The 24,965-nt window shown below is 46.4% G+C and overlaps 1 protein-coding gene across 3 annotated transcripts in view; it reads left to right on the top strand.

Moving 5' to 3' along the window:
* Positions 1 to 24,965, top strand: part of GRID1 (glutamate ionotropic receptor delta type subunit 1) — a 735,632-nt gene that overhangs the window by 511,797 nt on the left and 198,870 nt on the right. For all 3 annotated transcript variants that reach the window (XM_025880732.2, XM_073878720.1, XM_073878721.1), the window contains 2 exons: positions 9,998 to 10,159; positions 11,635 to 11,754. In XM_025880732.2, coding sequence (XP_025736517.1) covers positions 9,998 to 10,159; positions 11,635 to 11,754 — 282 coding nt within the window. The remainder of the gene's footprint in view (positions 1 to 9,997; positions 10,160 to 11,634; positions 11,755 to 24,965) is intronic.

Consider the following 24,965-nt stretch of genomic DNA (forward strand, 5'->3'; position numbering starts at 1 on the left):
GCAGTATTAGTGGTAGCGGTGGTAGCAGTAGCAGGGCAGTAATAGTAGCAGGTACAGCACAAGAGCCACATCGCCTGGGTTCCAATCCCAGTAACTCTAGCTCCTAATGAATTATTTAATTATCATTATTTATTTGTCATTTTGTGCCTCAGTTTCCTGTTCTGTAGATTGGAAGGTAAAGTGTCTCTCCCTTAGAGACATAATGAAAATTAAATGAGGGAGCATAGCATACAGAAAGCATCTAGAACAAGACTGAGCTGTTAACTGTGTCCTTATAGAGGAGGTGGTCAGGTGCGTTCAGTGTCTGCTGAAAGGCTGACCATGGCCTCATTTTTTTTTTTGTAAGGTGTAGTCCTTACAGTCTTCCTGAGCATGCTCATGCAAAGCATCACAGTGGGTGGGAGAGCGGGTCCCATGGGTCCAGCCCGTCTCACGGGCTTCATGCACCACTTACTGTCCACGTCACTCTTGCAGGCACTCCATCAGAGCTGCCTTGTGTGGGAGAGGAGAGGCACGTCCCGGGAGACCCACTTAGCCCTCCCTACAAGACCCTGCTCATTGGAGATCCTCCATAAGGACTGATGGGCTGGATCTGTTAATAATGCAGGTCTTAACACAAGTTAAACTGTTTCTAGAAGTCTCTTTATATATCTATAAATAAAGCACTTTATTAAAGGAATCTGTCTCCATTTGTTGCCTCTGCCTTGAGTGGGGGTGTGACGAGAGGGAAATTCGGATTTACTTCCTCATCCCTTCCAACGACCATGGGCAGCTCCTAGATTCATCTCATTTACAAGTCATTTCTTTGAGTTTCCTTAGTAGCTATTACCACTTCTTTATTTCTTAATGACAGTATAGAAGACAAACTAATTTCTCCTAGCCTCTAGCTGTGAGATTTATCGAGAAGACTCTAACATGTTTAGAACAACTAACTCAAGAAAAAATAAAACATTTGTGTCATGGATTATTAACTTTGTCTTGATGGAATTAATGAAAATCCTTTTGGAAATGGAGTTCTCAAGTCCATCTTTTAGTTCTCTCCCCAGATGGCTGCTCTTGGGACAATAATTCTGGGTTAGATGTTTTCCTGAGGACCATTGTGAATGGGGAGTTTTTACCAGATCATCTATCTCTTGGCTTCTCCACTGAGCTGGTCTCAGAAACTCTATCTTCTTCTATTAGGCCTGTGGCCAGGGCTTCCTGTGCTCCAAAGCCAAGCCAGCCCTCTTATAGCAAATCAATTTGGTTCCTATTTAGTACAAAGAAAGTCCCTTGGAGGAAAAATACCCCAATGAGTGACTTCTCGTAGCTCCAAAAGCATTGCATTCACCGGTGTGCTCTTTTTTATTTTCCCCTACAAAGCACTGTCTCATTTGGGTGTTTCTCACTCTTGTTTTCTTGACAAGTTAGTTTAGGGCTTGTCTGACTCAGCCAGTAATAAAAGTGATAACCAGTCTCTAAGAACCTTGAGACTTTGCTAAGATTTTGCAGACAACCTTGCTCAGAGGAGAATCTGGAAAGTACTCCGTCTTTAGAACGCACTGTCCGGTGACTTCAGGGCTGCAATGGAAGTAAGAGACATATTGTCACATTGCCACCCCATTTATATTCCAGTGGGTTTCCAAAGGGGGACAGGCACATGATATGAGCTGTGTTGTCTGGTCATCGTGGAGCCTGATCCTAGAATTAAGCTGTGGGGACTAATGCGGTATTATTATAAAATGCTCCCTCAGGTTGGAATTTCTCCTCTTTGTGCATTTTAAAAGTGTCGAATGGCTTGATAGATGGATTCACTCTTCCCTCGCTGAGTCTATTAAAACATTTCAGAACTCCCCCTCCCCACCTGTCCCTATTTCTTGAGGGCTTTCTGTGTTCTTCTCTGGCTCCAAGTTGTTTGTCAACCTGTCAGTAGAATCCTTTCCTCTGGAGTGACAGTGAGCCACCCCACACCATAGCTACCTTGGACTTCATGTCACTTCACCGGTTTCCTTTTTTCACCCTAAACGCTCAGATGGAACATATAGCAGCCGTCAGTCAGGAATCCTGATGGGCACATGGTGGAGCATGAGCCTCACTGCCATGGTCAGAGACCATTGCACAGGTGGTCTCTCTGGCTGCAATCGCTTGCTGTTCTGGGGGCACATGGCCACATGCGCGTTTGGAGCCCAGAGAGCCTTGGGCGTGGAGCAACGCCCCTCCCCCACCCTGCACGCCACCCCCTGGGCTTTGGTGGTGAGCAGAGCTCCCCATCCCCTTTGCCACTATCTGCTCCCTCCTCAGGCTGGGCTGTGGTGCCCTCTCAGGACGGAGTGGGGCGGGGCGGGTCTGGCAGCAGTTTGCCAGAAAGGCCTTGCCTGTGCATGGATTTCTCAGGCTGTGACATCTGGGCATCAGCTCGTCTTCCCAGCTGGACCCTGTCCTGGCTGCTTGTGTGACCTTGCTGGATGACCAGAGCCTAGCTGAGGATCTGGTCAGAGGTCACTTTCTGCTGTTTGCCCCTGTGTGGTCCCCCTGAACAGTCCCCTTGGCTTGATTAATGATGGAGGGAAGAGAACACTGGGCTCCATAGAAGCCTGGAGGAAATGCAGGCTTTCTTAATGAAAACATTCCGTAGGTTTCTATCTTTGGCATGGGGTGGATAATGGTCTGATGTCCAGATGCAGCTGGTGTGGCTGTGACCCTGGCCTGCCATTCATCTTGCTTTGCCTTCAAGCATGATTCTTCCCTTGATAATGTGAAGGCGCAACAATTCCCTGGGCCCTGAAGTATAACGGAGACAAGGCTGGAGCACCCTCAGATTTACTACAGGGAAACATGCACCGAGTGCCGGGAAGGCAGACAGCCGGCTACACAGCAGGGCCATCGTCCGTCAGGGGCCTCTCCCTTCCGGCCTGAGGGACGTGGGCCCACGTCTCTGCCTGCTGGGGTCCAGAAAGGATCAGAAGAAGATAGCTCTCCTGAAGAGCTTAGCGTATTTCCCAGGAGGGGCTTATATTTTCATTTCTCCTCGCCCTAATCCTGCTTCTGGGGACTCAGGTACGTAAACAGATCATCCAGGCTTCTGATGGGGCGGTCTGCACTTCACTCAGTGCTGACCCAGATGCAAAATCAGTGCCTTTCTTGGCTTCACGGACAAATCCAAGTCTCAAAGATGCTGTCACATATGGTAGGGGGCGGGGTGGGGTATTGGAATTGTAGTGGCACAAACAGCCTGTGAGGTCCTAAGTCCCCTTCTGCTGGGGAATGTTCCCTGCTTGTCCCCTCCCCCTCAGGCTCCACCCTCTCTTTCCTGCGGGCCTCCCTATCCATCCTCTATTTTCTCTCTCTGGGTCTTGACTCCAGAGTAAATTCTCCTTATTTTTTCATGAAGATCAACTTAACAACTTTACTGGTAGCCTTTGCTCATGCTAACACAGGTATTTTCCTGTGTTACTGATGAAGTGGGGGTTCTGGTGCTAACTCTTAAAAAAATAAAATCTGTTTTTCCATCCTGGGTCCTCAGTTGGCTTCATGCAATTGGTCTTTGGTTATCTCGCGGCCGGGAGGGTCTACCTGGGTTTCTCAAGAGCTTGCAAGGCCCAGTCAAGAGCTCCTGGCCAGATCCTGTTCTCTACCTCCTGGAATTGTGTCCCCACCTTTCCCTTCCTTTCCCATTCCCCTCCTGAGGACCAACTTCCCGCATAGGTTACTGGCTTTGGAAATGCAAGCCTTGCCAGGATCCCCTCCCCCACCCGCTCCCCAATCTCCTGGAAGTGCATACCCCAGATTCTGGTTGGAGATGGACAGTTCCCCATGGAACATAATCGCTCCAGAGCTCCTATACCCTTTTCCCAGTGTGGCCTCTATCCTCTGTCAGTCATATTCGAAGAAGCATTGTCTTTGCAAATACCTTGATATATCTTTACCTTGGTGTTTTTTTCTAAGAACAGATTTAAATCTATTCATTTAGCATTCATTAATTCCACAAACACTCATTATGCACTTATTATGTGCCAATTCCTATGTTAGACATTTCATAAATGCTCTCTCTTAATTCCCACAAACTCTAAATAAATGGGGATGTTTCATCTCTATTCTGTAGCATGTACCAGTTAGAAAAAATGGCATATGCAGAAACCCAGAGGCCCAGGAGAACAGGGACAGAGTTCAGTGTGTCTGAGGGGAGGGGTGGGAGGCGAGAAGTGTTTAGAGTTCAGTCCGAGCAGAGGGTAGTCGCCAGGGTACTAAGGATGGGGGTGTAGTCCTTGGCGATGTGTCAGGGTAGGATGTGCCTCCAAGAGAGACAACTCTGTGCAGGGGGGGAAGGGGGAAGGCCCGAGGCTGAGAGATGAGGTAAGCAGTGGTTACTCTTTCCCTAGAAAGAAATGAGGGCAGCTGAACCATGCTGTGGTTGTGGGAGGTCATCACATAGGGAGGACGTAAGGAAGCGTCCTTGGGATTGAAACCCCTAAGTCTGGGCAGGGGCAGGTAACAGGTGGCAGAGTATAGAACGTGGTGCTTCCCCCGCCGCCCCCGCTGGGCTGGGCTGCCGCTGCCCCTGTTCTAGTCATCTCTGCCTGCCTCCCCTTTTCTCCTGCCCACCTGGATGATCTCACTGCAGGACGGGCTGTGCGGAAGACTCCTGTGGCTGAGCCAGCCCTGCAGTGCCAGTGTCAGACCTTCACCTGCAGTGGGCCAAGCCACCTCCCTTTCAGGAACCCGAGTCAGAGCATAGTGAGGCCCCCACTCTGGACCTTCCTGTGTTGGTACCTTTTATGGAACACGCTGGGGGTAGAGAAGTGGCCTTTCCCATAACAGGCAGCTCTGCAGCACCTCAGCCCAGGCAGCCCTGGAAGGCCTGGCTCAGGCCCGGGGGCAGTGGCAGCTGTGACTTCGTTGCTGGGGCAGGAGGAGACCAGGGACACGTGTCCAGGCGAGCAGCTTTAGGGCCAAGCTGGGCATGTAATGCTCAGGGGGATCTTTGCTCAGACTTTCCAGCCACCAGCTGCAAAATCCAGATATGACTCCTCGCACTTGAAAAGCTTTCAGACGAAGGGGCACTGGAGGAGAGGGTGAATGGTATTGGCAGGTACAAGTTTGGTTTCCCAGTGGTCCTGAGGCTTCTGTGTACCAGACCTGTGCTGGGCTCAGAGACGGGACACCCTGGAGGAGCTCTCAGACCATCCACATTGAAGTCAGGAGCCTGGATCCTTTATTCCCCCGCCTCCATTTCTTCCTATCTCTGCTCCCCCCAAAAATAAAGCTGCATACAGAGAGCTTAGGACAGTACCTGGCACACAGGAGTACTACCATCCACATTTCTCAGGGAAGTAAGTCGGGGCCACCCCCACAGCACCTCTCCGGGGGCATTGATCCATTGGATTTGATTGTCATCGAGATGAATCCAGAGCCTTTAAAGGCTTGTTCAACGTGACTCTACAAGTGAGTGCAAGTGGAGATCCAAGTCACCCATTCAGTAAGCATTTACTAGATCTAGCACTTGCTAGATCCATGCAATGGAGGAATGAATGGCCCTGAACAAAGCTGGCCCAGGTTAGGATGAATCCAAAGCTCCTGCTCATCCTGCCAGGCCACCCCGCTGAGCTGCACACACAGTTGAGTTGGTGTCGTATGGTGTGGCATGGAAAGAGGAATCAGGCATACATCTCTAGGGTGGTGAACTGAACTAGCTGGGCTCGATTCCATCTCTGTCCCTGTCTAGGATGGAGGCCACGGGCTCCAGCCTCAGGCCCCTTGCCTGGTTCTGGCTTTTGTCTGCCTCTGACTTTACTCCCTCTGGCATCTCTGACCTGGTCCCAGGCCTTTTGCTTTGCATCCAGGTCTTTATTCTGCCATGCCCTTGGCTTCACTCTTTGGTCTGTCTTCTGCTTCTCAGGTCTACTTTCACCTGAAATGCTTTTTTTTTTTTTTTTTTTTTGGTTCCTTGTCACTTTTGTGCTGCAGTGTCCCTAGGCCAGCCAGAGGGGATGAAGGTTTAAATAGTGACAGTACCTGCTCTGCTTGTCTGTCTTCTGTGAATGAGCTCTGTGCTGTGCCTTAGCTGAGAAGTGAGGGAGAGAGGCAAGGATTCCTTCAACCAGGACCCTTTTCTCTGTCCCTGTGGCCTGGAGCTCAGCTTGGGCTGTTAGCCCCTCGAGCCCAACAGTGAGTGAGTGTTCATGTAGCTGGGAGTCTCTCTCCTTCCAGACCGCTCCTCTTGGTTCAGGGGCTTATCATGACCAAGCCCTGACACTTGGTCTCCACCCACCTCTCCTGAGAAAAGGCTTGCCTTATGTCTGTCAGGACTCAGATGGAGCCCCAAGCAGAGTGCCTTTCTACTATCTGCTCTTGATCTTTCCCCCGAAGGTCCTATCTCCAGTCTCCAGACAACTGGACTGGAAGGGTAGTTCCCTTTCTTTGCATCCCCACCAGTGACCCTGGCAGATCACCTAATTGTGAGGATGCTGAGGTTGGACAGCAGAGACGGGGCCACAGATCAACACAGGGTGTTAGTGTCTGCCTACAGCAGGGAGAAGTACTGACATAGCGTCTTACCAGGAGAAGGGACAGGAGTGAGAGAAGGTGGAGCTCCAAGTGGGGGTCAAGAAGGCATTTTGAATAGGCTGTAAATGAGAAGCAAGTTGTGTTTGAACAAAGGAAGTTCTCTCCCAAGTCAAAGTGAAGGTGGCCAGTCTCTTCTTCCTACTGTTTTCTCTTTTGGGGAACCAAGATCGGTGTATATCCTCTTAGCAAGAGATCCATCCTCCATTCATCCATCCATCCATCTGTCTGTCTGTCCATTCATCCATCTCCCCCTCCATCCTTCCATCCATCTGCCCCTCCCCGCTTCCACCTACCCATCCCCTCATCCATCTATCCATTTATCCTTCCATCCATCCACCATCCATCCATCAAGTATACATTAAGCACCAACCATATGCCAACCATATGGTTGGTGCTGGATGCCGTGTTTAGAGATGATAAGAGAAAAGTTATATATATATATATATGTTATTTACAAGTTATATATGAATATGTACACATTTATGTATATGTATAAGTTATATCTGTAACATATATGTGTATATTTCCAGATATGTCTATTTGGAAAAGAGCATTGCTAAAGCCTTTGAACTGAAAGCTTGTTTATTTGACCTGAAATGCATTCACCCTTCCCAGAAGACATACTTGTGGGAGGACTGAGGGCTTCCTTTAGCCTTTCTGAGTCACATCCTGTTTTTGCCTCTTCATTGCCAGCCTCTCTGCATTCATACACTCGTTAAGTACCTTAATTCATTGTGAATAGAAGTGCCGGAGGCAAAAAGGGATATTCCGTTGGGTGCTAGTCTGGGTCACAGCTGGGGTGGTGCTGTCCCAAGTGGTGTGCGTGTGTGCATAGGACATAACGTGGGTCAAAGGGTCCTGGCTGGTTGAATAGCATGAGCTAGGAGTGGATGGCTGGGAGACCCATGAATGTCTTGAGAAGAGAAATCTTCACATTATCAAGGACTCTCAGCTTTGAGTTATTCTTTTGGAAAAAATAAAATAAACCAAGCCAACTCTATGTAGCTGGCATTCTCCTGTCACAACATCTCCATTATGAGTTTGTATTCCAGAGGGGAGGTGGACATGTCAACAATCATTTTGCAGTGGTAGGAGCTCCTGAGAGCTGGGGGATCTGACAAGCACAGAGAGTGGGTTAGTCTTTCTCATGGGGGAAATGTGCCCCCAGGGCTCCAGGGATAGGAGACCCAGTTCTGGTGTTCCCTGTAGGATGGGAGGTGGGTTCTCGGTGATGGGAATGACTGCTCTCTGCTGTTAGGTGAGCCCCTGTGTACCGCGGGCCTCTGGAACAGGATGCCAGCCACTGAAATTCCTGCTTCCCCTCGGCCTGAAGCCTTGGCTCAGTCAGCAGTGCTCAGTCATCCCAGGCACACTCCTGCCACATCTGAAACATCGCCTGTCCATCCTCCACCCCCTTCCTCTGCAGGCCTTAGTGGCCCGCATTCCTGTGCCTGCTGTAAGGGCGCAGGTTGCAGGTGGATAAGACAGGGCTCTGCAGGCATGGCCAGGACACACGGACACCTGCAGAAGAAGTGGTCAGCTCTGCTTGACATGCTGTGGCGGGAACGCCCTGGGGTGTTGGCATGAGTTGCTGGACAGTCACGATGTAGCAAATGGTTTGATGACTTGCACTAGCTCCTGTAGCCCACCGCTGATGTCAGTTGCAGACGGTGGTTGGTGCTACCCAAGCTCTTGTCTGGGGCTCTGCTTTGGGGGCACCCAGTCCAAGATGAGGAAAGAAATTGCAGGTGGAGAACAAGGCGAGTAGGTACTGGGGGTATGAGGGCCATACTGGGGAGTGGTGAGAGATAAGGCTGGGAGGCAGTAGGGGTTCTTTCTGCAGACCAAGGATCTTGTTTGATTCTCCTGGGAGTCCTGTGAGGTTGACACATTCTCCTATTTATATCCAGTGATTTTGTTTTTCTGAAATATTTTTAGCAGACACCTTGCTGCTTAGGTGTGCAGAGAATCGTCCCCTTGACCCACTTCAGCTGATGGTTGTTTGTGCAACAGTTACCCAGGAGGGACCACACACCTGAACAAGGGTGGATATTACCTCCTCCCCACCCCCTCACCTTACTCTCCTCCCTTTGTGCTCCATGACATCCCCATGGAGGAGTGGGCTGATGTGAAGTACAGGGCTGCCTTCCTTCCTGCAGAGGGCTCTGGATGGGCCCCTGAGAGAGTAGGTGCTGGTGTTCAGGCTCATGCAGATCAGGGTCTTGAATTGCCATTAGGACAGTGAGCCAGACCTGTCCCATCCCTGGATACCAGCGCTATGGTGCTGCTCTCCTCACCACTGTTCCAACGTTTCCCTCACACTCCTGCTCTTGGGAGTTCTGAGGTGGGCTTTGTGTCTTCTGTGAACCATCTCTCCATAGCAGACGGCTCAGCAGGGGGTACTTCTCATATGTACACACTTGCAATCCCCAAATGCATCCCCTGGCTGGTGGTGATGCCCCTGCAGAGCAGGCTCTGTGGGCTTAGAATCTCTATCACCATAAGCTGCCAGTGTCAGGCCACCATTTACCTGAGGCCCATCTGGGGACCAGAGCAATCTTTCTAAGACACAGATCTGACTTCTGGGCACAGATCCACCAATGGCATCCTTCTCTCTAAAGTCACCTATGTTGTTACTCCTTAGCATGGCCCACAAGGTTCAACATGGCTATATCCCTGATCCCTGCTTCCCCCTTGATCCCACTTCCTCTCTATTATACCTTTTGATGCAGACGTTTGGTACTGTGTTCAGTCCCTGTAACCCAGGGCTTGGCCACTTGTGGTCCTTGGGCTGGATCCAGCTCATTGCCTATTTTTTTAAAAATCTAATTTAATCTCAATCTTTATTTCTTAATAAAGATTTATTAAGAAATCCTTTGGGTATGTATTGTCTGTGGCTGTTTTTCTGCTATAACAGCAGAGTTGAGCACTGTGAAAGAGACTGTAAGGTCCATAAAGCCTAAAATCTTTCATATCTGATCCTTCACGGGCAGTGCTGCTGGACCCTGCCCTACCTGACCCTGCTTCTTTGTACCTTCGTGCCTTTGCATAATGCTGCCTCCCTGTAATGCTCCCCGCCTTTTATTCTACGAATCCTTCTAGACCAAGCTTTCTGCCCATCCTTCCCCCATCCTGTGTCACCCAAGCAAGATGTCCCATTCCAATCTTGCACAAAGCCTGTGTGCAAGTCTCAACCATGGTGCTGACCATGCTGGTTCTCCTATTGATGGACACATCCACCTCCCACTCTAGTTCCTGAAGCAGGGCTAGTTCTTATTCTGCTTATGACTCCATTGCCTGGCCCAGTTTTTGGATGAAGCTAGAGGATTGTGGTGTAGATCCTGTGCACCGCTTGTTAGTGTTGGCACCCTGGATCACCCAAGCCCTCTGCTGGTTTCTCCCCATCTCTGAAAATGCATCAGTAGGAAGGGTTTCACTGCCTTTGTGTTTGCAGATCTCCAACCTCTACCTGTATGACAGCGTCCTGATGTTGGCCAACGCCTTCCACCGGAAGCTGGAGGACCGGAAATGGCATAGCATGGCAAGCCTGAATTGTATACGCAAGTCCACCAAGCCATGGAATGGAGGGAGGTCCATGCTGGACACAATCAAAAAGGTGTGTATAAGGGGACACCCACCCGGCTAAAGCCCAGGACAGGCCCTTCCTTGCACACACGCACACGCGCACACACACCCCACCCCCTTGAGCAGGTGGTCTGAAGCTTAGCTCTTTGTGTGATTGCCCCTGCAGGCCCCTCCCAGGCCTCTCTCTATGCCACTCTTCCTTTCCCAGCATTGAGGGCTGGTGAGCTGGGCGTCATGGATATGTATTATTACTATTATTATTATTATTATCTCTGTTTTTCTACAAGGAGTTTGGACTTTTTAGAGGTTAAGTCACTTGCCCGAGGTCATAAGTAAGCAAACAACGGAGGCAACTGCCCAACTCATGTGTGCCAAATAGCCACTGTTCATAAGAGAGCCTGTCTCAGTCATTAGTGCATGTGCTGATTACCAAGACCTTAGCTCGTGTATGTGTGTGTGTGGATCTGTGTGTGCACATGCGTTCTGCATTGATGGTGTGTTGCACACACAGAGGCACGACACCAAGATGGTAGGCTGAATCTGGAGTGAACTGGGTAATCCACAGACTTGTTAGAATGAATTGGCTTTCAGAGGCTTCAGAAGAGCATTTAGGGAAATCTATAGGGCTAGGAGATGTAGTCCCAATCAGTTGTGCATGGTGTCATGTAGCAGTGAAAATATTCTGGTGTTGGTTGAATTTACTGCAGCCCGAGCCAGAGCTCGGGCCCCTCTCTGGCCAGCTCAGGCTCTGGGACTCTCCCAGCTCACAGTCTATGGGAGATCAAAGCTTGATGATATCCCCCCTAGGCTTGAAGGCTCCCCAGCCCCTTGGCTACCTGCTCCTACAGAGTCCCGTGAATGGCCAGAGAGAGGGGCAAGACTTCCACACCCACCATATCCAGTCTGTGTCAGACACCGTGCTTTGTACACACTTCATCCTTCAATGCTTGCAGGCTCTGTGATGTGGAGCTCATTAACTCCAGGCTGGAGATGATGGGAGATGGCTTGCCCAGGGTGGCACAGGCGGCAAAGCCAGGACTTGAGATGGTGTTGGCCTCCAGGGCACATGCTTGCTGCCCTGTAACTTACCGCCATGGGTCTGATATGGCTCTGTTGACCTTCGACCTCCCTCTTGGCTCAAGCTCAGGTGACCTCTGGAGCAGAGGACAAGGGAAGACTGTAAGCTCTAGGAGGGTGGAAACAAAGCTGTCATTCTTTGATCTCATTGCTAGCATGACATGTGGCACGGAGCAGGTGTTCTTATCATGAATGTCAAGTGCAAGCCTTTGGAATGTCCCCTGTGAGCAGAGGTCTGGGAAGTGTCGATCCTATTCTGGGGCTATAGGACTGCTAGCAGCCCTGTCCTCATTACATCCTGTTCACTGCTTCCTTAAGATCTTGATCATCCCATTCTCGGTGACTACTTCTTTCTCCTTTTTCGTCTTTAGGATCCCATCCCTTACCCCATCCATATTTTCCTCAATGAGTTTTCCTTCTCTCCTGCAGGGCCACATCACTGGTCTCACAGGGGTGATGGAGTTTCGGGAGGACAGCTCGAATCCCTACGTCCAGTTTGAAATCCTTGGCACAACCTACAGTGAGACCTTTGGCAAAGACATGCGTAAGGTAAGTCTCAGGGCCCCCACCCCGCTCTGCTCCTGCAGCGGTGCCACTGGCTCTGTGTTCGGAGCAGGACTCATGTGGCACCGTGTGGAGAAGCCTCAGAGAGTTTTTCGACCAGGAAGTTCTGCTAATGCAGTCTCTGAGTACAGCCGGGCCCCTGGCGCCACCTGGTCCTGCTTCTTGGCCCTGGACAGCCAACCAGGCAGGCCTGAGGCTGCAAAGGGTAGCGTGTTTTCCCGGAGGGGCTGAGATCAGCCCAACTGCAGGGACAGGTGTAACTGTGGCTGAGACAAGAGTCCAAGGTTCCTGCCAGTGTCCCCCCAGATCTAGGAGGGAGACAAAGCCATGGACAGAAAAACGGACCATGAGGAGGGTGAGGAGCAGGGGGCAGTAGAGCTCAGTGGAGGAAGAAAGGAGAGGCAGACAAGCTGCGCAGCTCCGGCTGGGATTTGGTTGTTTTGTTTGGTGCTCATGCGAGTGGCAGGCCGGGGGTCTCTTTCCAGTAATACCTTGCCTCTTCCTCTGTCCTCCTGTGAAGGATTTTCAGGACTGAAGACTTGGGGTTGGAGGAGGCAGCTTTTACCCCGGGTTGGAACCCCCAAAGTTAAGGGGAGGCTTGTGAAGTCAAGAATCTAGTAGGTATTGGGACCGAGAGGTCAATGTAGGAAGCAAGGTGTTGGCACAGTTATCCGAGAACCTCAGATGTGGTCACTGCGAGCCAGTGTGGAGCTGATGGTGGGGTTACACGGCCCAGCCACTCAGCTGGCTTAGCTGCACTCCCAGGAATGGTCCGCACAGAAGGCCCATGTGTTTGTCGGGGCATTAACTGGTTGCCATACACTCAGGCACAGGCTCATATAATCACACACAGACACACTCACACACATACATTTCTATACACTTGAGAGGAGGACATCTCTACTCATCAGGGCCCAAGAGATGAAGGGCATAGTGGGCTCTCATCATAGCAGGATAAACCCTTGGCAATAGCCTGGCCTCTGGCATTGGCTGGGGGCAGTGCAGGGTCAGGAAAGGCTAATGTGTTCTCGGGAGATTGCCAATCTGGGTGATGGCATTCTTTGGCTGTACTCCTTGAGGACCAGGTAGAAAGATACATGTGTGGAGCGGTGGAGGGTGTGAGGGCTAGAGAACATGCCGGAGTGGTCATCGGCTATCACATGGGAGGAGGACTGGCTCCCCACAGAGGGACTGGGATGGCCGGGGGCCCATGTGTGATGTGGGAGTTGGGGAGTTTCAGCCCATCTTAGGACGGAAGGTGGAGTCACCAGTTGGTCATATAAATAATGGGAGGTTGAGTAATTGGTTGGGATGCAACAGTGCCACACAGGTTTTGATGACGTTTTGGAGCTCAGGGGTTTGTTTGTGGCATCGTAAAGGGTGTTGGCCTCTATGGTGTGGTACCCTGGAGGGCCAAGGTGTGACGTGCAATGTCAAGGGCCTCAGGGAGACCTCGTGATGTCTGTTAGGGATGCCCAAAGCTGGGAGCCTTGGTGGGGGGGGCCAGGAATGGTCAGCATTGGTCCAGGTCATTCAGGACCCCAACAGAAATTGGCTTGTGTTGGGACTCCCACCTGGTGAGGAGCAACCAGGATCAGGGAGCCCTTTTAGTCACCCAGATACAAAAGGGGCTTGCAGAGTGTAGCCATCTGCCGAGGAGGTGACTATTCACATCTGCCACCGTCCTTGCCTTCATCCCCCTCAGAGGCTACAGACGCTCAGGGCCCACTTGCTGGCTCCCTTGCTGCCCCTGCCCGCCTTCTTTCAGCTCAGCTTCCACAACAATGTCCCACAGTAGGTGGGAATGCTGGCTCTGGGGGTCCCTGCCTCCTAGCCACCCCCCCACCCCCTGCTGGCCACTCCAGGTGCCTGAGAGACCAAGAGGCACTGTGTCCTCCACTTCCTGTTTCAGGTGTCTGGGCCTTCCCTGTTGCCATGGCAACGCTCCTCCAAAACCCCGAAGCCAATGGGGGCTGGAATCTCTCAGTCTAAGGAGCTTCGGCAAGCAGGAGGCCTGAATGTAATTGAGTTGGAAGGGAAGCTGATTTTCAAGTGGGCTTTATTTTAAAATGTATCCTTTTGTCATTTTAAAATCTGACCTTAATAACTGCCTATCCCAGTTGTTATCTGTCTGCCTGGCAGCTTATCTCTGTTAGGGAGAAGTTATCTGGAAAGCGGGGAATGGGATTTACTATAGCAAATGTTTGTTATTCAGGCCCATGGTGCATTCAAGCAAAGTCTGGGAGGTTTCAGGATAAAGCCAGGTGAGGAGGCGATTGGGACAGAGTGTCACTGGTCTAGGGCAGCCTTTGAAGGCAGGGCTGAGCTATGGGTCCTGGTGGAAGATGGGGCTGTGAAGGGTAGGGCTGGGGAATTGGGGTGACCTAAAAGTAAAGTTTAGGGTGGGCAGCAGACTTGAGGGTAGGGTTAGGGTCCCAAAGCACACAAAGGTGGTGCAAAGATGATTCATGCTAAGGAGGCAGGGGTAACTCTGAGGAACCCCCGACTGCATCTCTCTGGCCACAGCCAGTTCAGAAAGGTTAGAGGAGCCAACTGGGCTGATTGCTAGATGCTGTCGTGTTGGAGCAGGGTCAGGGGGTCTCTGCAGAGATGATATATGTCTCGATATATGTGTATATCCTAATCTCTTTATATTGATATTTATATAATTTCCATATATTATATATTATGTGGTCCATTATAATTTCTCTATATTCTATATGTAGACATATGTATACATACATGTCTATGTGGTTGTAAATATACACATGTATATATAAGTTTAAAAACAACTACAGCAAACAAACAAATACAGGTACAAAAACAAAAACCAAGTAGCTTCTTTAAGATTTAAACCAAAAGGAATTGTTTAAATTAGGGAGCAAATGGATGTTTTCTTAAAGTAAATACTCTGGAGGGAAATCGCAGGGAGGGTGAGTCACCCAGACGTTTTAGATTAAGTGGCATCAAGAGACTGGATTACTCAGCCCCTTCAGAGGATGGAAGGAATAGGTGATTGCCTTTCACTGCAGGGTGCTGGACAAATACTAATTAAATTATCTCATCCAGGAAGTGTGTTCTTGTTGAGGGAGTGCTGGATGGCAAAATCAAAGGTCTATGTCACCAGCCCGCTGTGTAACTCCAGGCAAAATATCAGTCATCTCTGTGTTCTGCTTGGAGCTGCCTGGCATGGGTGATCACCAAGCAACCTCACAGGGGGTAGGCTTTGCTGCAAAGTCACGTCAAGCTCCCATGGGACTTGGCCTGGCATTTGTCCTGGAGGTGCATGCTTGTTACTATCAGAGCTCCACAAATTTCTCCTCGGTTTTCTCTGTGTTCAGACAGAAATCTGCAAAGGAGAGTCCCATGGCCTTACCCAGGCAGATGTCCTCAGCTTATTACATGAGCTGGGGCGGGATTGTTGGAAGCCCCCTGTATGGAGGTTTCCAAAGGTGGAGGCATGGGAAACTCTTTCATGTAGGACAGAAGGGAGCAGAGAAAGGACTATTGAACACCTACTGTGAACGGTGGTGCCTTACAATGTTGTTTCACTGACCTGGGGACTTTTGTGTTGCTCCTGCCTCTCCTGAGCTTTTGCAGCCACTTCCTTTCTCCAAACCCTCATTTGCTCAGTTGGGAGGTACAGATACCATGAGCCTCCTGGTTGAATCAAGGGGTCCGTGCGTGTAATGACCCTGATGCGACCCTTGGCAGTGAGTACCGTCCCGTGTGGTGCGGGCTGTCAGCTTCTTGCAGGCAGGGCCATACCCCTTCTCTGAGCTGTTTACTCTGGACCCCACAAAAGCAGAGACGTGCAGGCAGGCTTAGAACATGGCCTTCCACCTTGACGTGCCCTGGACCCCAGCACCTCCCCAGAGCGTGTACAGAAGCCTGAGGCCAGAGACAGGAGGGGGGCTCTGCGTGCCCGTGCAGTGCCCACTCTCCCTTCACGCGTGGGAGCAGATAGCCACTCTCTATGGAGAACCAGGGGGAGAGTGTGCTGAGAATGTGGCCTCTGATGAAATTTTGTTTTCAGGACTGTTATGGTGTGATTAAAGGAAGAAGGAAAACATGGTTGTCTTTTTTTTTCTTTCCCACAAGCATGACTTGCCTGGAGTTAACACCAGCTACAGCCCTGCAGAAACGTTTTTTCCATGACATGATTGCAGAGGATATCCGCCCTTTTCCATCCTAATGATACTGATGTGGGAGACTCATTCCCTTCTACCAACACAGAGTTCCTGTTGCACTGACACCCTGGGGAGGCCCTTTGAACCTCATTTCCCATGGGTGCCATCCACCTGATTCACTGGCTTAGTGGAGGGTGGCCTGCCTCCTTGGCCAGGATGGCGGGGAAGTGGGCGGGAAGCATCGGGAACGCCTCTGAGTTTGCTCTATGTGTTGGCATTCTAGGGCAAAGAACACTCTAGTGTGGTGAGAGAGAACAGGGCTGTTTCTGCTCCCTGAGATAGAGTAGGATCCAGTTAGAACCAAGAGGTGGAGAAAGAATTTAGTCCAGTGTCTTCAAGCTTTTCTTTAGTCCTAGAAAATCTGTTCCAGCAGAATCTTATTGGAACCCAAATACATTAAACAGTTGTAGAAGCCGACATTCAGTGGTTGCAATAGGTGGGAAATTGGGGTCGAGGGTCCTGAGGTTCCCCTGCACCATCTCCCCCCATCCCGAATATCTTTATGGTTTTCTGAGCAGCTCTACATGGGAAATCGAGGCTCAGAGACTGGAATAACTCAGTTATGTAGCACTAACAAGGGTGTATCTGTGCTGGGGCTGGAAGGCAGATTTCCTGAGGGTGATGTGTGGTAGAGGGCCTGGAGCATTCTTTCTGAACTCAGGACAATGTGGTTCCATGACCCCCTCACTCCACTCAGCCCACTTTCCACCCCATCCTCCCATTACCCCACTCTACCTGCCCCTGCAGAACCAGCAGTAGGGCCTCAAAGTCCCTTCCTTTTGGAGCCTGCTGATACCCTTGGCTCGGCCTCCCCATTCCAGCCATGACCCAAGGAAGTGGGAGGGCTTCCTTCTCCTTTAACCAGTTTAAGATGCTTCTTCTGTCTTCTCTGTCAGTTTCCATTCTTCATGAAAGCTGGCTTTGGACAGGAATCAAATGCCCTCCTTGATGTCATGTCCCTGGGAGGGCCTTGTGGCTGCTGATAATTCGTAGAGTAATAATTGCTCATTAGGTAGTGATTGCCATGCCATAGGACCCCGGCCCTTCCCGGGCTTGAAAGTGCATCATTAACATTCTCGCCCAGGTCTGCTACACCGTGTTACAAATCCTCCCACATTCTCAGGGCTCAGAAGTTCTAAGCTGTGAGGCCAGGTGGAAAAGGCACCAGCCAGTAGACAAGATGGCTCTGGTGATGAAGTAGGGGCTACCACTTAGAGCACAGGTGGAATCCTTTACCTGATGCCTCCAGCAGCTGGTGCCAAGAGCTGCACGGTGGATTTCGCAATGAAGAAGAAAGGGAGGTGGGCAGTGGTGGGGCCAGGAGAATCCGGCCCGAGTGTTGTGCAGCTCTGCAGAGGCTCCCAGCTGTGCACAGTGAGTCACGGAAGAGAAATAAATTTCAGTCTCTTCGTGGATTAGCATTCTTGCAGCATATTTCCCAAGTAAAATGTCAACTGTTCCAAACCCTTGTGCAGAACTGCGTTTGATAGAGCTGAGAGAACAGAAACAAACCCTGCCGCTTCATCTGAGTAAAGGGATAAGGAAAAGATACAATTAAGTGTTTCATTTTAAGTATGTTTATCACTTCATTTTGAAAATAGCATCAATACATGCTCATTTAGGGCAGAACGATGAGAAAATACAGATAAATGAAAAGAAGAATATCAAAGTCAGCTATAATCTCCGAACCAAAGAATAAATACTGTTAGCATTTCTGGTGCATTTACCTTCTTTCTTTATTTTTCTTTCTTTTTTCCTTTGCTCTGTACATAACAATATAGAAAGTGATATGTATATTTATCAATTTGCTATTTATTATGCATACATTTTTATATCCTGACTTTCCACTTAATGCTATATGGGAAGCATTTTTTTCATTCCTTTATTCTTTACTGTGATTTTTAATGGAAATACATTACTCAGTTTACAGGGAGCCATCACTTATTTTATCTTCGTATATGATGAATGTTTAGGCATTTACACCATATTATTATGGAATAATGTAGTAATGAACATCCAAAATATATGCAACTTTATTGCATCTATATTTATTTCCTTCTACTTTTTAAGAAATGGAATTACCAAACCTAGGATAATAATTTTTTAAAGTTGTTTATATGGTTGACACCTATTTTTCAAATTGATTATAGAAAGATATAACAATTTGCATATCCACCAGTAGTATATGGAAGTCTCTGTTACATCCTGTGCTCAAAACATTGAGTGATATATTAAACATTTTTCCTAATTTGGCAGCAGTATGGAAACATAATGTTGATAAATTTGCATTTCTTGTGGGATTGTGCATTTAAAAATGTAGTCATTGGTCAGTTGCATTTCACATTTTGTAAAGTACACCTCAGGTCCCTTGCTCTTTTATATTGGTGATGAAGTGTTTCTTGTCACCTCGTATAACCTGTCTTTCAGAAGGGAATTGATAATTATTTGTGTCAGATATTTTGTTCCCATAAATTGTTTGCCTTTGAAGAAAATAATTTCACACAGATGTTTAACAATTTATGTATTTGTATTTTTTAGAAAGTCATACCCAGTTCACAGAGTAAATACTATTCATCCATACTTTGTTCTAGTATTTTTATGGTTTGATTTTATTTCAGTGTAACCTGCCATCTCCTTGGGATTGATTTGGGATGAACTGTGACATGATGACCTAGCGTTTACGTTTTTCAGTACTGGTTTCTATTATCCAGGAATCTTTCCTTTCCCTGTTGATTTGAACATCACATCTACCCTATGCCCTGCTAAATTTCCCATGTCTCGCCATTGATTTTTAAAACATTCTTAGCCTCTTTTCTCACTTTTTTTCCCTTTCAGTCTTTGTACACTTTTAGAACGTACTCGTCTGCAAGTAACAGAATGTTCATCTCAGGTGGATTAAACAATAAGGAAGTCTTATTATCTCACATAAAAAGAAGCCTGGAGCTAGGGTGGCTCCAGAGTTGGCCAAGGCAGACATTCTGTGCCCAGATCAAAGGCTTGGGTCTTATTCATCTTCCTACTTGGCTATCCTCAGGGTGTAGTCTGAGCTGTCTTCATAATTTCAGGATGGCTGTGGTGGTTCTAGCTGTCAGACCCAGAAGGACAGTAGCAAGTGGGAGAAGAGGGTGGTTTCTTTCTGTGTGTTTTTTTCCTGTTTATGAATGAGGAGACCTTTCCCAGGAGTTGAGCCTGGTTACCCGTTTTGATAGAGTGATGCTTTTGCTTTTTTGTTATGACAGTTGAGGTTTTCCGCCTACATGCATATATGACATTGACCTATAGTTTCCCTCTCAGATGCTTATGTTCAGCTTCTGTTAGGCTTGTACTCCCTGCTTAACATGGAGAGAGAATCGCTCATTCTTTTGCACTTATAGGGACAGAACTCTTGAAAGTTGGAAATAATTTAACTTGTAAAATTACCTGGGCTGGTTGTTGGTCTTGGAGCTATTACTTTGATATCTTGGAAATTCTCTTTCCTGGTTTCTACATTTCCTTGAGCAATTTTTAGTAATCTGCTTTACAGAAAATCTTGTATAACACTGGCGTTTTCAAATTCACGACTAAAGCTCTGTATCGTATTTGCAAATTTTCAAAGTATCTATCTGTTGAAATATTTCTCTTTTCATTGCTACTGTTGTGTATTTTAGCGTTATCTCCCTTTATTGCTTGATTAGACTAGACAGAAGTTTTTTTATTGATCTTTTTCAAAGAACTAGGTCTAATTTGCTTAATCAATTTTGTTGTATTTTATGTTTCTCTAATTAATTGATTTGTTTTTCTTCCTGTCTCCCTGCTGCCTTTGTTTTATTGTTAATTTTTAAACTTATTATAGGAGGCATCAGATAATTTATTCTTTCCCATTTTGGAATGCTCTCTATTTTATTCTGAATATAATTGTGGCTGAATCTTCATGATTTTTCTAACGTAAACTGACATGTAGCACTTGTACAGAAAAGTGCCTAAACCATCAGTATTTATCACGGTGTATTTTCAAAAAGTGAATGCACCCATGCAAGCCACAGCCACATTAAGAAAGAGGACATCGTCAGTGACTCCAGGGGTCACCCTCGTGCCCCCTTCCGGTCACTACACCCACCAGCAGAAACACCATTGACCTCTAAGGCACACACTCTACACACTGTTGTAACTGCCTTCTTTTGCTCAACGTCATGTTTGTGAGATTCATTACTACTGTTGTATGTACTTTAGTTCATTCATTCTTACTGTGTTTTAAAATGTAAATTTTATCATTATTATTCCGGTATGGTGAGGACAACAAATCCAGAGATGCCTACCATTGAAAAGACCATTTGTTACAGTTCCCAAGAGTTGGGCGCATGCCCCACACACCACACAGGGCTGCAAGATGAAGCAGCAGGGTGAGTCAGGCTGCCAGGCCGCCGAGGGAGCAGGAGAAAGATTTTATTGTGGTTCTTGCAGGAATGAATAGGTGAGGCAGAGGAAACAGGCTCAGGATTGGGTAGTTTGAACTGACATAATGTCAGCGGGCTCTGGGGTGTAAGGGCTGTTCCTAGCTGTCTGCTATCTTACCCTAGGATGAGGGCAGAGGAACAGTAGCTCAGAGCAGAAGAGCTCCAGAAAGCAGGTGGTTGGGGGTGGGGCGGCAGGCTCCGGATTGGTTAGTTTGCCAACGAAAGGCACACCTGCTGGAGAGTCCTTTACTGTCCCCGGGAATCAACTAGCCCTTCCAGGAGCAGTCTCTCCAAGGATTAGCAAGACTCTAGATGGCAAAGCTTCAGAAATACAGAAACTAAAAAGACACAATTAATATATGTTCACATATAATATGCCTCTTACAACTATTTCACGCTTGGTTAATGTATTCTGTTGTTGAAGGCACTTGAGCTGTTTGCAGATTTTGTCTATTACCAATAATACGGCTATAAACATTCTTAGAACATCTTTTTGGGGAACATATATATGTCTTTCTGTTGGGTGTATCCCTGAGAGTTGAATTACTAGGTCAGAAGGCATGTGTATGATTGAGAGATGCCACCAAACACTTATCTGAAGGGCTTGTTACCAGTTTTATTCCTAGGGGGTGGTTCTTTTTTTTTTTTTTTTTTAAGATTTTTATTTATTTGTTTGACAGAGAGAGGGAACACAAGCAGGGGGAGTGGGAGAGGGAGAAGCAGGCTTCCCGCAGAGCAGGGAGCCCGATGTGGGGCTCGATCCCAGGACCCCGGGATCACGACTCGAGCTGAAGGCAGACGCCCAATGCCTGAGCCACTCAGGCACCCCTCCTAGGGGGTGGTTCTTAAGAGCTTCAGTTGTGCTTCATTGACCCTCAGCGAACTAACATGGGTTGTTAGTCTTTTACACACTAGCCATTCTGGTGGGTGGGTAATGGTTTCTCACTGTGGTGGTTTCATTTTCATGATGATTAATGGTGTGGAGCTCCTTTTTATGTGTTTCTTAGTCATTTGGAGATCTCCTCTGTGAGGTGCCTGTTCAAGTCTTCATGCCCCCCCCCTTTTTTTTTAATTTGGCTTTTGGACTTTTTCTTAGTGATTTGTAGGTGAACTAGATATTTGTCCTTTATAAATATATCTATTGGCATTGTTCTCACATGCTGTGCCTTGCCTCTTTAATGCTCTTAATGATATCTTTTAATGAACAGAAATTCTGAATCTTAATGTAGTTCAATTTATCCAATTTACCATCTTTTTCCTATTTGTTTACTACATTTGATGTGCTGTTTAAAAAATGTGTACTCATTTAAGAACACGAAGCTCTCATCCTATATTTTCTTCTAAATGTTTTCTTGTTTTACATTGCTCATTTGTATCTGCATTACATCTGGCATTGATCTCTGTGTAATGTGTGTTTGGAGGCAAGGTGCGTTAAAAAAATGCAGGTAGGGGCACCTGGGTGGCTCAGTCGTTAAGCGTCTGCCTTCGGCTCAGGTCATGATCCCAGGGTCCTGGGATCGAGCCCCACATAGGGTCCCTGCTCTGCGGGAAGCCTGCTTCTCCCTCTCCCACTCCCCTGCTTGTATTCCCTCTCTCGCTGTGTCTCTCTCTGTCAAATAAATAACTAAAGTCTTCTAAAAAATGCAGGTATTTGATTGACACAATACTATTTATTGAAAGAATAAACTCTTTTCCCTACTGCTTTACCATACTCCCTTTCTCAGGGGTCAGGTAACTGTATATTTTGGGTCTGGTTTTGGACATTCTCTTCCATTTCATTTGGCCATTTGTGTGTGTATTAGTGTCATACTGTCCTAATAATCAAAGTTTTTTGTTTGTTTGTTTTTGGAGAACGTGCAAGCGTGGGGTGGAGGGGGGAGGAGGTGCGGCAGAGGCAAAAGGAGAGAGAGAATCTTAAGCTGACTCCATGCCCAGCAGTGAGCCCAATATGGGGCTCAATCCCATGACCCTGAGATCATGACCTGAGCTGAAATCAAGAGTTGGATATGTAACCGACTGAGCCACCCGAGTGCCCCAACGATCAGTTTTATAATAGCTCCTGAGTGCTGATAGTGTAAGTCCTCTAGGTTTCTCCATTTTTTGAGATAGACTTGACTATTCTGGGCCCTTTGCCCTTCCCATACATTTTAAACTTCGATTTCTATTTTCTGAAAAAATCTGGAATTTAGATTGAGATTGCATGGACTCTAGATCAATTTAGGGAGAATTAACATCTTACCAACATGGAGTAGTCCAGTTTGTGAACATACTGTGCCCCTCAATTTATTTAGATCTTCTTCAGTTTCTCTCAGGAAATTTTGTAGTTTTTGCTGTAGAGATCTTGAATAACTTATTTTTAAATTTTTCCCCATATGTTAATATTTGTGATTATATTATAAATAGTATATATTCAGATTTATTTTTTTACTTGTTTGTTGTGTGTATGTAGAAATATTATTGGTTTTGTATATTAAACTTGCTTTTAGTGAACTATTTACTGATTTATTCTAATAGTTTACCTATAGATCGTTAAGATTTTCTCTCTATATATAGTCACATCATATATGAAAAATGAGAGTTTGATTTTTTCTTTCCCATTTTAATGCCTTTTATTCCTTTCTCTTTTCTTATTGCACTACTTCGGGCCTTCAGTTCAAATTGAATAAGTGTAGTGATAGTGGGCATTCTTATCCTGTTCTTGATCTCAGAGGACAGCTTTTTATAATGTCCAATTTTATATTATGTTTGCTACATATTTTTGGTAGGTGCTTGCTTTAAGATTGAGAAAATTCCCCTGAGTTCCTGGTTTGCTAACAGTTTTGTCAAGAAGGCGTATTAATTCAGTCAAAGGCTCTTTTACAACTATCAAGATAACTGTATAATTTATATAATTTATATATTTTATATATATATTTTTATATAATTTATATTCAGTCAAAGGCTCTTTTACAACTATCAAGATAATTGTATAATTTATATAATTTATATTTTAACTTTCTCCTGTAAATGTGGTTGTGATTTTTTTGCCTTTTTGATGCTACTTATTATTTCTTTATTCTAGATGAGTTCTATACCTTGATGTTTTGACTCTTACTATTTTATAATATGTTCCAATATTTAGAAAGGTCGGTACCTTCTGATTTCTCTTTCTTTTCAGAATATTCTTCTTTAAACTTTTATTTTGAGATTAACATAATTCCATTCAGTTGTAGGAAATAATAGAGAGAAATCCAGAAATCCAGTATACCCTTTATTAAGTTTCTCCCAGTGGTGGTGCCTTGTAATACGTGTGTACAATAACACAACCAAGATATTGATATTGATAGAGTTCATGAATCGGAATCAGTTTTAGATTTCCTCAGTTTCATTTGTACTTATGTCTGTGTGTGTTTGCTCTGGGCATTACGATATACACATGTGACTTATCATAGCCTACTCATATCAACATTTTGTCACATCAAGTGATGTCTGGAAATCTTTCATTTAGGTCCCTTTTCCTTCTTCACTTTTAAATACCATTGTCTTGCATATCAGATGGTGTTATAATTTCTCTTTTAATTGTTAAATATGATTTATAAAACTCATGGGGAGGACAGTCTATTGTATATACTCATATTTCTGCTCTTTTTCCCCTTCTTTCATATTTCTGATGCTCCAAGAATTATTCTGTCTTTTCCTTTCTGTTTGATAAACTTCCTTTGGCAATCTTTAAGGATCTGCTAGCCACACATTCTTTTAGTTTTCCTTCATCTGATCATATCTTTATTTCCTCTTCATCCCCAAAGGATAGTTTTGCCAGATACAGAATTTGTGGATGAGAGTTCTTTTTCTTTTTCCCTCCTGAGAAGTGAGAAGTGGAAAAGTGTTGTGCCATTCTCTCTTGGCCTCCATGGTTTCAGATGAGGAAGTCAGTGTCATGTAAATTGGCTTTCTTCTGGATAGTTTTTCTCGGGATGCTTTAAAGATATTTTTTTCATATTTAGTTTTCAGAAGTTTTATCATGATGCCTCTTGATGTGGATTTCTTTGAATTTATCCTGTTTGCCGTTCCTATGTTCTTGAATTTATAGGTTTGTATCTCTTTCCTGAAATTCAGGAATTGCTAACAATACTCTTTTGGCCCCCACTGTTTCTTTTCTCCTCCCAGGATTCCAGTGAAGTTTAGGTCTTTTGTCCCTCAAGTCCCTAAGCGGAGGTCCTATTCATCTCTTTTTCAGTCTGTTTTCTCTCTGCTGCTCATGTTAGGTAAATTTCATTGCTCTGTTCTCCAGTGGCTGATTCTATTTCCTGTCATTTAAATTCTATGATTGATTCCAATCCAATGGGTTTTTAAATTTTTATTGTATTTTTTTCAGTTCCATGATTTCCTTTTTGTTCTATTTTGTACTCTCTTTGCTGAGTTTTCTACTTTTCTTTCATTTGTTTCAAGAGAATTTGTAGTTGCTTGTTGCTACATTTTAATGATGACATTTAAAATCCTTATCAGATAACTCTAACATCTGATCATCTTGGTCTTAGCCTTAGTGGTTTTTTCCTCATCCAATTTGTGAGAGCACAAGCAGGGGAAACAGCAG

This window comes from Callorhinus ursinus, unplaced genomic scaffold, assembly GCF_003265705.2.
Source record: "Callorhinus ursinus isolate GAN/ISIS: 27379988/994484 unplaced genomic scaffold, GSC_fseal_2.0 scaffold31, whole genome shotgun sequence".
In the NCBI taxonomy this organism is placed as follows: Eukaryota; Metazoa; Chordata; class Mammalia; order Carnivora; family Otariidae; genus Callorhinus; species Callorhinus ursinus.